Source organism: Pezoporus flaviventris, unplaced genomic scaffold (genome assembly GCF_033815535.1).
Source record: "Pezoporus flaviventris isolate CSIRO_AGI_PZ_B2104156 unplaced genomic scaffold, CSIRO_AGI_Pfla_v1 ptg000025l, whole genome shotgun sequence".
NCBI lineage: Eukaryota > Metazoa > Chordata > Aves > Psittaciformes > Psittacidae > Pezoporus > Pezoporus flaviventris.
In genome coordinates, this window is record NW_026892573.1 from 20,305,428 (window position 1) to 20,320,193 (window position 14,766).

General features: G+C 41.3%; 1 protein-coding gene across 3 annotated transcripts; it reads left to right on the forward strand.

Annotated features, from left to right (window-relative positions):
• Nucleotides 1-1,678: 1,678 nt before the first annotated feature.
• On the forward strand, nt 1,679-11,965 carry MSANTD4 (Myb/SANT DNA binding domain containing 4 with coiled-coils). Of its 3 annotated transcripts, none has more exons than XM_061457791.1 (3): nt 1,679-1,812; nt 7,737-8,366; nt 10,057-11,965. In XM_061457791.1, exons 2-3 carry the CDS (start codon nt 7,905-7,907, stop codon nt 10,630-10,632), a joined length of 1,038 nt encoding a protein of 345 aa, XP_061313775.1. In that variant the 5' UTR covers nt 1,679-1,812; nt 7,737-7,904; the 3' UTR covers nt 10,633-11,965. The 3 variants fall into 3 exon arrangements, with proteins under 3 accessions (XP_061313775.1, XP_061313776.1, XP_061313774.1); XM_061457792.1 differs by lacking the exon at nt 1,679-1,812 and adding an exon at nt 6,624-6,908; XM_061457790.1 differs by lacking the exon at nt 1,679-1,812 and having other exon boundaries at nt 7,262-8,366.
• The last annotated feature ends 2,801 nt before the right edge of the window (nt 11,966-14,766 follow it).

Here is a 14,766-nt window from a genome sequence, read left to right on the forward strand (position 1 = left end):
CAAGGAAGCAGAGTCTGGATTTACTGAATAAAATACACATTGATTACACATAAATTCAAGACAGTTCACATAAATGAAGGAGTTCCAAGGATTTTTGTTGGAGGAAGCTGGTATATACCAAGATGCTTCACATCATATGCTTCCTAGTTCAAATTATCCTAATGAACACCAATCATATTGTGTGGTTTTGTACTTCACAATAAAGGAAGGATATTCAATGAGGTATAATTAGCACTAGTTAATTTTGCAGACTGGAAGAGGTTCAGAGTGTTGATGACTTTCACTCTCCATCATTTTTCTACCTACTTGCACCTGAACCTAGTTTGAACTAGCCTGCAAGACCTTTGTGGCACACTTGCATCTTATTTCTGAGCACTGTCACAATACTGGTAGTAAGGTAAATTGAAGCCTTGTTCATACATGCGACTTAGTAAAGAATATGCCTGTATAATATATTGCCAGCAATGCGGCACAGTCTTGCTACCCTACTTCTTACATTTTTCCTTTCGAAATTTTTATGATATTCAGTGCAGAATAGGCAAGAGTGGTAACAAAACACTCCCTGTAAGTAATAAATTCATAGCCTTTCCACATTTAGCAGCTATAAATGTTTTCAGGAAGTTCACTACAAGTATTGTTGGCTCAAACTGGAAAATACCATTTTAAAGCAGATTTGTGGTTTTATCATCACAATTTTGGTCACCAGAAGCTATATTAATCAACCTATCTGTCCAGTGAAAATGCTTCAGTCTAAATAATGATTTAAAAGGACTGAGCAAGTATTTAATAAATATGCAAAATAATACATACGTGTATGAGCTTAGACACAATAGAGGTAGCAAACTTCAGGGGGAAAAAGTATTCGAATTTGAATTATCTACCTGCAGGCACTGCCTTAAGCCTGCACAAAGGGTACGTCACCAGGGCAACGGGATGCAATACAGAGTATGTGCCAGACACTTCCCGTATGTCTGAGACAAAAAGGAAGAGTCCAAGAACCGAAGGCTCCACAAAACTGCTTGGCATGTGTATTAATTACATTAATGACACGGTGGCTTACACAGACAGCACTTTCAAGAAGATAATGATTTTTTATTATTATTTTTATTACAGCATCACCACAAACGTTATTTCACACTTTTAATCACAAGCCCCATCGTACAGTCAAACCACGCAGTTTGGGAAACAATGCATACTGCTATGCGTTAGCTCAGCCACCACAGGCCAGCAGGCCACACCGGCTCCGGAGTTCTGCTCGCTCCTGCGCGGCTGTAGAAAAGCCCACTGGCCAAACTGGGGCCTATAGGCACACCAAAAGGGGAGCACCGGGACGCGTAGCTCCCCGCTCCCTTACAGCCCTCCACAGACAGAGCTAACCCTTTTCACCGCCACCAGATACCCCCCTCAAACACTGCAGGCGTGGCGGCACCACCAGAACCACCCCATCTGGCTCTACCGTAACCCGGCGACATCCCCGCCGCCGGAAGCTCATTGAGTGGAGAGGCGGCCCCTGACAGGCATTAGCCAATCACCTGCAGGCGTCAGGAGGACAAGCAGCCTCTGTAGCCAATGCTAGCTAGGTGTTCCGCGCGGCACCGGCCCCGCGGGGAGAGAAGTTGCTGCGCCCCCAGTCTATGTGGGGGATTCCGGCCCGCCTGACGCGGCGGGGCGGCGAGGGGCGGGGCGGGGGAGAAGGGGCGGCGGCGGACCGCCAATAGGCGTGGGGAAAGGGTTGACAGGCAGCTTGCTCTCCCAATGGGAGAGCGGTGGCTTTTAAAGGCTCGGTGACCCGCAGGGGAGAGTTGGGTGCAGGTGAGTAGTCCGTGCGGCTCCCCGGGGACCTGAATGCGGTCTGTTCTGTGGTGGGGCTCAGGCGCTGGTTTCTTCCATGAAGCCGCTGTCCGCGTTCAGGCAGTCCCCGGTCTCTTTGTAGTGAGAACGGTGGTTTCCGCCACCCTCGGCCCAGGGTGATACGGTTGCCCGCCGTTTTCTGCGGCCCCGCGGGGAGGTTTTCCTCCTCGTTCCGAGAGAGGCGGAGGCCGCCCGCGAGTCACTTGCCGAGGAGGACCTGGTCTGCAGGCCGGGGTGGGGCGCGGTCCACCCGGTTCTCCGGGGCGGGGCAGGGTCGGGGGTGTGCGGGGGGACCTCCCGCCGAGCCCTCGCCGTTCTTTTGTTGCATTCTCCGTTCCGCAGCGGGGCTTTGTGCGCCTCCTGGCGGGACCCGCCTGGGTGGGCCGCCGGGGGTTGTGCCGCACACATCTCTCCTCGCTTCAGACTGATTAATCTGTGGATTGACCAGCCTGACTCCGGAACGGCTTTCCATCCTCGGTACCTTCTCTTTGCTTCGTTAAATTACCCTTTAGGTGTTGGTTGTTCTCTTTAGCGCTTGGCTTTTTATGTTCTCAAACCGCAAGATTTTTGCAGAAAGGACTGTCCATGGAGTGGCGTGCTCGGCAGCACCCAGATCCTCCTGTACTAAAGCCTCTCTTAGTACAAAAGCAGAAGTTGTTCCAAGCCAAGTAGTCATCCATCATGAATCAAAGTTTTCCAGAAAGCCGTAAGCTTTAGTATCATGCAGCGGTCATCCGAATCTCAGTTTTCATTTAAGGGAAATAGAGGTAACAGGTCCTCCTGTTTTGAAGTTTTTGCTCATCAGTCATGAGCTTCAAAAGGTTTGGTGGGCTTTTTTGAAGAGGTTTTGGGGCCTTTTAAAGAAAAAGGTAAACCATCAAGACATGCTTCTGAAATACAAAAGTTGTGATTTTTCTAGAGAATAATTCCAGTTTAATGCTAGCAACATTTAATCTTGGTGAATGCATGGATTTGTTTGTTTACTTGCTTGGTTTGTGTTGGTTTGGTTAGTTTGTTGGTGTTTTGTTGGTCCAGCATGTGGTCGTACAAAAAGACACAGAGGCAGAACGTGGATCCCTGTGTCATTAAGTACATCAAAGCTGTTCAGTGTATATGTGTGTTCTTTATGGAGTGTTCTGTTCAGTTCTGCAATACTTGTTTTGTTTCAATGATGACAAATAGTTTGTGTTTCTTCAGTGGTGAGGACTTTCTTGGCCACAGATTGCTTCTGACCTGGCAGATAAGCTCATAGCTGCATGTTGCTATCTTTCCTGGAAGACCCTTTAAATCTTTGTTATCACATGACCAAAATTGTTTCTGTTTTCCTTGCCAGCACTTTGTATCTCATGTAATGGCCTGTTTGCATCCTGCTATTTCCCATGGATTTCTTTCTCACTTGACCAGACTGTAACTTTTCCTTGTCAGGTGATTGATATCTTTGGTTGTGTACCAGAAGTAATTTTGGTTCTGTAGTTGAGAAGGAATTTTTTTTCTTGTGGATGTCTTCTCTTGCTTGCTTTCATAGTGAAGATTTTTTTTTTTTTTTTATCTCTGCTCTGATCTCCACATACTTTTTCTGAGTGAACTGCCCATCTTCCCAGTTGGTGTTCTCGGCAGGTATTTGCTGTGGAATCTTCTGCTAAAGACACTAAACTGTACAGCAGTTATGATTCTGATTTCAGAAAACCTGTAATGTCTGTCTGCTGTGTTGTTTTTTTGGTGGGTTTGTTGGTTTTTTTTTTCCCCAGCTGTATGCATTTCATGTTTTAGACTTCATATCAAAGCCAGACTTGAATGGGCTGTCATGTTTTAACCTGCAGCTGAGTACCATTCAGCTGCTTGCTTACTCCCCCTGGTGGGCTGGGGAGGAGAATCGGAAAAAGGTAAAATCTGTGGTTGAGATCAGAACTGTTTAATAATTGAAAAGGGGGGGGGGGGGGGGGAATAATGGAAAGGGAGGGAGATAACAAAAAGAGGGAGATTAATAAAACAAATGATGCACAATACAGTTGCTCACCAACCACTGGGTGATACCCAGACTGACCTGCCCAGTGATCTGCCCATCGGGTGACTCCCCTCAGTTTATATACTGGGTATGAAGTGCTGTGGTATGGAATACCCCTTTGGCCAGTTTGGGTCAGATGTCCTGTCTCTGCTTCCTCCTGGCTTCTTGTGCCTTCTCTTCACTGGCAGAGCATGAGAGACTGAAAAGTCCTTGACTTAGTAAAGGCATCAGTGTGTTACCAGCATTATTCTCAAACTCAATCCAAAACACAGCATTGTACCATCTACTAGGAAGAAAATTAACTCTATCCCAGCCAAGTTCAGAACACTGCTCTATGTTGTGTTTTTTAAATCACATCTTTAGAAACGGTAATATTTTTTGTTGTTTTGGGGTTTAGATTGAGGTTTTTTTCTGTAACTTAGCTAGAATGTGTACAAATTCTCACTTATTACTATTCCTGTCCACTTATATACTTCGCACATGTAAGGAGTAATATCCTGGAGACATCTAGCAATGTCAGAAAACTGAGTACTGGAAACCTCTGCCTTAGTTAGGTAATAATGCTTTTCAGCTAATATATTAGAAAGGCAAACAGTCCCATAGTGGAGTTGATCTAACAGTCAATATACTGTTAAGATAATTCATTACCACCCGCTTGTGTTAATAAGAAAGGAATTGTCTTTAATGAAGCAATATGCTTTCAAAAAAGAAAGAATTAGAAAAGGTAAGATGTCCTTACCAATTAGAAGTTACTCGTAAATTTTAAAATAAGGAGATTTTGCTGCCCTTTTACTGGGAAGTTCAGAGGCTTGTATTAAACATGTTCTAGGGGAAAAAAAAAATGAAGTCAGAACTTCACATAAAAAAGGAACTGGACTCCAGTAGTTTCCAAGTTAGCATTATAATTCTTCAAAGGTTATGTGCTTGGCTTATGGCATAAAATCCAAACCCATGATTAGGCACCTCACAAAGAGAGCCTGGGTAAATCAGACAGGTGATGCACGACACCTGCACAAGGAGCAGCGAGGCTGACCCGCAGGGTGACCTGACATTTATGTGGTTTAACTCTGAACCTTCTTTGGAGCCAAGGTAAAACCTTGGCTAGCTGGGTCTCCTGCATTCGTGCAGAATTGTATTTAGAAAACAGTGTTCTCAAAAGTTTTATTTGAAAACACTTTGTTCTGTGTTTGTGCCTACTTTATCCTGCTGTGTTAGCACTGTGAAATTCAGGGTGGGCCAGGCCAAATAGAGATATGAGTCTCTAAAATGCTGTAGTTCCCTGTTACTGGGGAATGACCAGAGCCTTGTTAATCCCAGCAGGGGCTAGGTGAAGGATTTAGCCAGTGTATATCTTGAGCTGAAAATGGCTGTGATTCAACAAAAGTCTGACATTTAGGTACCTTAAGAGACAATTAAGTATCTACTAGTACTTTCTAGAGTTTGATATATCCAACTGGCAAGTACTTTGGAAAGTCTTACTCATTCAATATTACTTGAATATTCACTTAAGTACATGGCTTGAAATCAAATATGAAATGCTACTGATTTCAAGTAAAAATAAGTGTGACCTTATAAACAGAAGTTCAGTGTCTTGGTAGTGACAAGTCAAAAATACTGTAATTTTTCTGAAACTTATGTAAAGAACTGTATGTAATTCTTCCACCTGGAAGACAAACTCAAAGTGAATACCTCTGACTCTTTCACACACACTCCCCACCCTGAAAACAAGTGGGTGCAAATATGTGTGTTTCTAAAGTTGCAGTGAAGATCAGAGTCATTGACCTGGTTAATACTTGTTCATTCCCCAGTAACCAGGAATCATGGCTTAAATCTATGCATTTGTCAGTCCAGAATAATTGCCTTATTAACAGTGAAGCTTCTGAAAGGGCCCTCAATTCATTCTGTGTGCAGGTAACTTCTTCAAAGAATTTACCTGCTTTTTTAAAAGAAAAAGTAATTGATACACAGATCAAGAAATTCAGTTTCTGCAATAGTAGAAAATCACTAATGCTGTATTTGCATTTGAAAAGAACAGCAAGTACCAATAAGTTGATTTACTGCCAGGCGAGTAAATATGATGCTGCTTCCTTGAAAGACCAAGTATCTTTTTTTGTGGTAAACTTATCATAATGGAGGTTAAGGGAGACACAAAAAGATTAGATTAAAGGTCTCACAAAAACCTGGTGTTAATTCCAGCAACTACAGTGCTGTGTTCTGGCATAAATCTGATTTATTAAACAGCAGCTGTTTTTCTCAGTTCTGGTCATGCCAAGGGTCTACATTACAACAGTAGGTTATTTTTTATTTTTTTTTTAATAATTCCTTCTTCCCAAGACTAATTATTTTATTTTCAGAGGGGCAGGAAATTTCATCCATCTTAAACATCAACATCCAGCTTCCAACTTGTATTGAGGAGTCAAAAAAGTGCACGTGAGCATGTAGAGTGGTCCATGCTGTTACAAGCTTATTCCACGCTTTATGCAGTTGACATCTTGGGATTAGGTTATGCAAATTTGCAAGCTAGTAGCCGTCAGAAGTAAATGGATTCACAGTGAGGGCAGTATTTTAACAAGGAAAAGTAGTGAAACCATTTCCTGAACACAACTTTTAAAAAATACGTAATGCCAACATGCTGATGCGTTAAGTGTGAAAGAATGTTGCATGATGTGCGAAACTTTGCAAGAGACATTTATAGTCAATAGCACATTGGAGATCAAGAACTATGTCTAAACTATGATGTGCATTATCCCCCAGATGAAGAGGTTTTATGTAATTTGCTGATGTGTGTGTTTTAACCAAGTTTAGGAGAATATCAGGAGAAAAAAATATTTAGTAATTTAAGAATCCTGTATAGCTGGGGAGGAGTTAAGGATTAAGTCCATTAGTCAGTATCAATCGAGTATGTAATACCCAAGCAATTTGCTTCAGGTGGACAAAAAGTCTGTACTAGATTAATTTGTGAACAAATACAGCAGCTTGAAACTTTAAGTACTGTATAGTGAATGGTTGGCCTACTTTGTTTAAAGCCTTTTAAACCTACCTAAAGTGGCAGGTAATGTTTTACAAAAGAAAGTGCAAAATAAATGCAAAATTGGATCATTACGGGGTTTAGCTTTCTCTTCAGCATCAGGCATAGTGCCAGCTATTGCTGGGGGTAGAGGACTGGTAGAACTTTGAACTTGCCATCACATCTGACATGAGATGTTTTGCAGTGTGAGAAGGGTAGAGGAGGGCTTTGCCATGAACGTCGAGTAACTTATTCCTAAATCTGTTTCTCTAATGGATGACATTTGTTTGAACTAGTAGTTATTTTCTGACACTTAGCAGAATTGCTCCAGTTCTTTTTTTGTGATTAAGAAGAGTTAGAAGAGTCTTCAGAACATCTCTTCATATTAATCTACTTTCTTTTTTTTTTTTTTTCCCATGGAAATGGTGTCTTATTTAAAATGTATCTTGGAAATTTCAGTCCTCATAACATTTCATGTTTCTGAAATAATAATACAACAATTTCAGCTTATTTTGGAAATAATTTAGCATTCAAACTGAAATGTGTATGTCAAATTTCAGCATTAAGCTAATCCTGACTGGCAAAACTGTAAAAGTTGAAGGAAAATAGCTGTATTTTTGTAATGGAAATATCAGCTCAACCTTAAGGGTTTGGTACATGGGTATATTAATGGATTTATAATTCATCAGAGATTACAGCAGGTATCTATAGCTACTTTATATCCACAATTTAACAGAATGGTTTGCTTCTGTTGAATGAATGATCCATTTGAAATATGCATGCTTTAAATGGTGACTTAGGGGTCAAGTTCATTAAATGAAGATATACAGTGTATACTTTGGAGATTTATATTGTTTGCTCTTTTTCTCTTAGGAAGCCTGACAAATAGGAAAATACTACAAAGTGAAGAGAAAATTCACTTCACGAGAACTGAGCTCTGCTTTGATTGGCTTTTAAATTTTATTTATATTAATAACTGATTAGTGTCAGATCATCTCTGTAGTCTACTGTGGTGAAATTATTAGGTTAAAGCTGGAAAAAATGAAACAATTAAAAAGAAAAAGGAAAAGCAATTTTAGTGTTCAGGAAACTCAAACACTCCTTAAGGAAATCAGGAAAAGGAGAGAAGTACTCTTTTCAAAGCAACTTAATACAACAATTAATGAGTTGAAACGAAAAGCTTGGGAGGATATAGCAGAGTGTGTAAATGCTGTAGGTGAAGGAGAGCAAAGAACAGGGACAGAAGTGAAAAGGAGATACCTTGACTGGAGAGCACTCATGAAGAGAAAACGTCTGAATGCAAACATCAAAGTAGTAGGTGCTGGGTTTCACCTTCCTTCATCCAATTTAGATGACTCTCTCAATGAAGACATGGATGAGAAAATGGGATTTGCAATTGAATCTAGTTTTGAATGGCAAAATATCACTGACTTCAGAGAAGCCGGTGGATCTTTAACAGAAATCAAAGTAGAAGAGGAAGAGGAGGATCCGCAGAATTTTGAAGTGAGTGACTGACATATATTAGCTGTATGCAATATGGCCTTCATTTCATTTCAGCAGAAGGCTTTTTGCTGTGTTTCTTCAAGTATTTGTTCCTGTTTTTTCTGAATGTGTGAATTAAAGAAACTGTAGAAACAAATATGTTTCAGAGAGATGGTATTCAAGTCTAGCAACTTGCAATTGTGTGTAAGCTCTTACATGTTGATTATTAAATTGATATACCTCAACTTTGAATATTTTCCATTTGTATGTGCCATAGGTAAGAATTAGTTAAGTCAATAGAATGAAAACATGTTGTTGAAGGAAACTGGTTATTTTAATACTTAGGCTGTCTGGATGGGTGAACAGAGAAGAGAAATGCACCTGTTTAACAAATGAAAGTATGTGATATCTTCAGGTACAGAAAGAAATAGCATACAGAAAGAAAAAGGATACTGTTTGCATTTTTAAAAGTGAACCCAGAGGAGATTAAAACATTACTTGAATATGTCAGTCATCCATTCCTCCCTGACAGATTTTAGTGTGAACTTGGCAACCAGCTGTGGGTCATGTAGACAAGTTGTTACTTCTAGTAGTATCATCGTCCTGAGATAGGCAACCAGGTAGAGTGAAGTCAAATGTTTGGGTAGTTTTGTTGTACCTGTACAAATATATGGGTCTCACTTGGAAAAGTGGTGCCCAAAGAGTCTGGGTTTTGTTGTTGGGAAAATTGGGGTTTGGGGGTGGCAGGGACATGACATGGACACAACATGACAGGAGGTGGGAAATAGCAACTTCTGTCAGCTCAGTTGAGATGTGTGCTGGGAAGAAACCAGCGTAAGCTGTTAAATGGTAGTGAGAATACTGACTGACAACTGCTGAAAAACAGTGTCTGCTGTAATGCTAGAGGACTGGCTGCACCTCTCATTGTCTTAAGATTTTATGAACTATCTTCATCAGTTTACCCTTTTTTTTGCGACATCTTTCGTGGAGACAATAATTCCTTGTGTACTATGAATCTGTAGTACATGAGGGCTATAATTCTGCATTGAGTTGTTACAGTCTGCCAAGTCAACCAGTGGTCCTTACCACGTAGTCACCTGCATCATAAATAGCTTTACAGTAAATGTGATAATACAAAATTGGTTAAACACATTCTGTTTATTGACCCACATAATACAATTGGGAGGGTTAGGAGCCTGTGAAAAATGTCTGTGTTAAATGTTTTTTAGAAATGGAATCCTCAAATTAATGAAGGCTGGGTTAGCTTACATAGCACATAGCTTATGGATCCAGCTGCTCTTATAAATAATTAGTCACAACAAATTCCTAGTGGCTTACATAAATGCCATTCAGCTATATGAAAAGTAAGAACAACATACACATTTTTAGATCCAGTTTTTTATCAGTGGTTCTGAATGCTCTGTAGTATCTGTTGTGAAGTATTTTCTATATGTTCTAGCATGTCCACTAATAAACTGATACACTGTTTTTCATTACCAGATATTAACTTGCAGTGTGTTTCTCTACCTGTATAAAGGTAGAAAACTCTTATTTGATCTAACATGGTTATTTCACAGCGTGTGAGTTAAACAGTTCTGAGTAGCTTTAAAGATGGAAAAAAACCAGTGTGTTCTTTTCAGTTGTTCGTAAAAAAATTTATTCTGGCATGAAGATGTAATATAATTCTTCTCCATTGCATTCCTCTCTGCAGTTTCCCATTGAGGAAGAAGAAGAAATTTTGTCATCAGTTTTGCCAGATTCAAAAAAGGAAAATGACCTACCAGAATTCCCCCAGATTGAAGAGTTTGGAAGTCTAAACTCTGTTCAAGCTAGGCTAGCCTATGAAGATTCTCACTTGCTTATAAATCTGGAGAAGCAGAAGGTGGAGCTGGAGAAGCAGCGACTAGATATTGAAGCGGAAAGGTTGCAAGTGGAGAAGGAGCGCCTGCAAATAGAAAAAGAGCGGTTGCGGCATGTTGATGTGGAGCGTGAGAGACTTCAGATTGAGAAGGAGCGGCTTCAGATCGAATGGGAGAAGCTCAGGCTAGAGAGACTGAATGCTGAAAAACCTGCCCTGGAAAATGACCTCACCCAAACTGAAAAACCCATCATGCAGCCACTGGATCTAGAAACCGAGAAGTTAAAACTTGAAAAAGAACGTTTGCAGTTAGAGAAAGAGAGGCTGCAGTTCCTAAAGTTTGAGTCAGAGAAGCTGCAGATTGAGAAGGAACGCTTGCAAGTGGAGAAGGAGCGCCTTCGAATTCAGAGAGAGGGTCACTTGCAGTGAACTTCTCAATGGAAGTGTCAACGTTAGCGTTTTGATGTTTGTAAAATAGAGGTAGTTTTTTCTTAATACTGAGATTGTCCTAGAGACGAAACATTCTTCTGTTCAGAGTCGAATGTTGATGTTAAAATGAAAATGAAAGGAAAAGAAAAAAAGCAAGGAAAAAGAGTGGTGCTCAATATGTCTGTGTGCCTACATAAATGAGCTTATGTGTGAAGTTGCTTTTCAGTGTGTCAGAATAAGTGTTATATTCTCTTGTCTTCAGTATTGTGTGGTATTAGTTTGGCGTCCTCCATCCTCCTCTCATAGATGTGTTGAGAAGAAGCAAGGCTGAACATTGTACTTTTTTCACTGTGCTAACAGTTAAGAAAGGGTAAGAACAAATCCGCATATGTTGTGAGGACATGGTGCTGATGATACGCCACACAGTAAGTGCAAGTTAGACACAACAACAGAGTTGTGATGCGATTGATTCATTAATTTCCCCATTTTGGTTTTTTCCACCCTCACAATTGGAAAAAGAGTTCATGAATTATGAAAAAGTTAAAGTACAAGATAAATTCACTGCAGTTTTGTTTACTGTTGTTCATGGCTTGAACTAAATGGGAGTGCAGAAAACAGTATTCTTCCTTTTGCATGAAGTACTTATACTAGATAAAGTTACATATCAACCATACCTACTGTAAGCTGACTGTTGGTTGTACCAGGCTGGAACACGGCACCTGGGTTGGTATAGCACAGGGACTCACTGACTGATGAGGCATGCTATCTGACATCTGTGATGGCCCCCTGGAGTAAATTGCTAAATCTGCTTTGTTCCTTGAAAGACAGTACCCAGTGATGGGAGTCTTGGGAGTGAAGAGACAGAACGCTCTTGTTAGTTCTGCCTGGCCAGCACTGAGATCATGTTTGTGAGGCAGCCAGAAGAAGCTTCTGTGGCTGACACCATATAGTATGCTTTAATTAGACAGATGGAAGTGGTCAGTGCTGAAGGCTGTCAGTATTTTTTTGTTTTTCATAAGCAGTGTAGTCATTTAATAATAAAAAAAATGAAGTTTTCTGTTATTTCATACATGTCTAAATCCCAGCTGAGCCAGATTTCACATTTCTTACCTTTCTGTGAGGTGCTATGTTTTGTTGACTCCATTTGAAACTTAGGACTATGAGAATACTAAATCTGAATATATGTTGAGTGACTTATGTGGATTCTTGTGCAAGTAAATATATTTATACCACTACAGGATTACTTTTATTCTGCAAAGAAAATGTTATTTTTTTATTACTGAAACAAGTGTGCTTCTACAGTGCAAATAAATTTGACTGCTACAATCCAGAATTGCTCTTGATATTGTTTGTTTACAGAGAAACTGGGCTGCATATGAAGACAAACCTGGATACTCTATGCTGCAGCACCCTAAACTTGCTGATACCTGTATTCCCAGTGGTAAATGGAGAGATGAAGCACTTCAGAGTAGGGCTGAAACAAGCCAGTACTTATCTGAGAAAGGTAAGAGGAAGAAGACACAAACCAGCTGGACACAAGTAGCCCAAGGGAAAGGATATCGAAGATTCTTTTGAATGTGGGTGGGTTGACCTTGGCTAGACACCAGGTGGCCCCCAGAGCCACTCTGCCGCTGCCCTCCTCAGTTGAACACGGGAGAGAAAATACAACCAAAGGCTCATGGGTCAAGGTAAGGACAGGGAAGATCACTCAGGAGTTACCATCACCGGACAAACAGACTCAACTTGGGGAAATACTAATTTATTGTCAATCAAAATTGGAGTAGGATAATAAGAAATAAAACCAAATCTTAAAAGACCCTCACCCCTCCCATCTTCCTGGGCTCAACTTCACTCACATTTTCTCTACCCCTCCACTGAGTGGTGCCAGGGGACGGGGAATGGGAGCTGTGGTCAGTTCACACCTTGTCTCTGTGTCCTCCTCAGGGGAGGACTCCTCCCACCCTTCCCCTGCTCCAGTGTGGGGTCCCTCCCATTGGAGACAGTTCTCCAGGGACTTCTTCAGCATTGAGTCCTTTCTGCAGGCTGCCGTTCTTCATGAACTGCTCCAGCGTGGGTCCCTTCCATGGGGTGCAGCCCTTCAGGAGCAGGCTGCTCCTATGTGGGTCTCCTGTGGGGTCCCAAGTACTGCAGCAAATCTGTTCTACGTGGGCTCCTCTTTTCATGGACCACAGCTGCTTCCAGGAGCCTGCTCCAGAGCTGGCTTCCCACAGGGTAACAGCCTCCTTTGGGCTTCCCCCTGTTCCAGTGTGGGGTCCTCCTTTGGCTGCAGGTGGAATCTGCTCCACCATGGACCTCCCATGAGCTGCAGGGTCACAGCCTGCCTCACCATGGGCTGCAGGGGAATCTCTGGTGCCTGGAGCACCTCCTGCCTCCTGCACTGACCTGGGTGTCTGCAGCTGTTGCTTTTGCATACTGTATCCTCTCTTTGGCTGCAGTTGCTGTTGCACAGCTTTCCCCACCACCCTCCTTCCCCCCTGCTTCTTACTGAAGTTATCCCAGAGGCACTACCACTATCACCAATGGGCTTAGCCTTGGTCAGTGGTGGGTCTGTCTTGGAACTGGCTGGCATTGGCTCTGTCAGACATGAGGGAAGCTTCTAGCAGCTTCTCACAGAAGCCACCCCTGTAGCCCCCTGCTACCAAAACCCAATAGACAATGACAAATTTTCAGCTCCCTGATACATACCAGAAATAATTAAAAACAGCCTTCTGTGATTTAGAGAAATTCTCTTTCCCTTTTAAAACATGAAAGAGGCAAAATTCAGGCAGTTTATCAAGATTGCCTAGTGTATACAGCATTTGCCCATTGAGGGGTAACTTGGATTTCATAATCACTGTATCCTGAGGTGACCAACTTTATAGATAGCTGTTCTGACTGCCAAATAGGGTAAATAGCAACAAGGGCAACACAGCCAGCTTTGCAAGAGGTAGTGACCAGAAGGACCAAGCCAGGACAAAGAACTTTCCTATGGTCTTGTCTGTAAGAAGTACTTGGCCAGGAAGGAGCAAGTATGGAGTCTGGCTCCCGGTTTGACAGGTAGTTACACTGCTGCTTGATACCAGCATCTCTATTTTCTTATTTTACTCCAGTTAAATGACTTAACCATTAGGATAATGGTTTGTATTTTACATTGTATATATTGGGAATTATGCCCCAAGTGCATAATGTTTTGGGGAAAATAAATAGATAAATCTGAACCATTTCTGAATTCTGATTTGTTTCAGAAATTTGAACACTTCTCTAAATGTGAATAGAGCAGTATGTAAGCAATTATTTCTTCTAACAGCTATTCAGCCTCCTGGGGAAATGATGCATCCTTTGCTTATACAAAACCTTTTGGAAAATGCTGAATGATTAAATTAAGTATCGTCATAAATCATTGAAAATACAGTTTCAACATAAAATTTAGAGAAAATTACAGAGTTTAATACATCAATTTTATAGCTTGTTTTTTTTCATACCAAAATTGCAGTCATTTTGTGGTAATTTGAATTTAAATGTCGTATCTTTAAATACTAATCTGCAATCTCTTCAACTTTAATTGCTTGATTTACCAACCTGGGATCAGGACAGCAAAGCCTATGGGCAAGATTTCAACCATGTAAATGTCATGAAGTCAGGACATAAGCATGAACTCAGTCCTTCTGTAAGAGAGGGCGAGATTTTGGGCTCTTGCTTAAAAGAACGGTGATTATAAGTAATGAGTGACATTTACAGACTTGGAAGAGTATTAAGAGAGAAACACACACATGGAGAAAGAGGCAAGTATTTGGAGGAAAAAGAGGAGATGGATGAAGAGCAAACATTTATACAGGTGTTTTCACAATGCAGCTTGGAGACAGACAGGCTAATGCTTAACAATTTCCTAACAATCACCCAGAGAAGGCCATAGAGTAAGGTTGCCAATGTGGTCCCCAAGAACAGCCCAGGACTAACAGCAGCCTTACTCACAACAGGACACATCTGAGAAACCACAGCAGGATTTAAAGGCAACTTCATTTCCTTGCACAGGGTTCCTTGGTATTTCTGGCCATTTTGAGCAACTGTCACTGTGCATAAAGAGATGCTGCAACCAATGTATACAGAATGTATAAAATTTATTGATGAACAAGA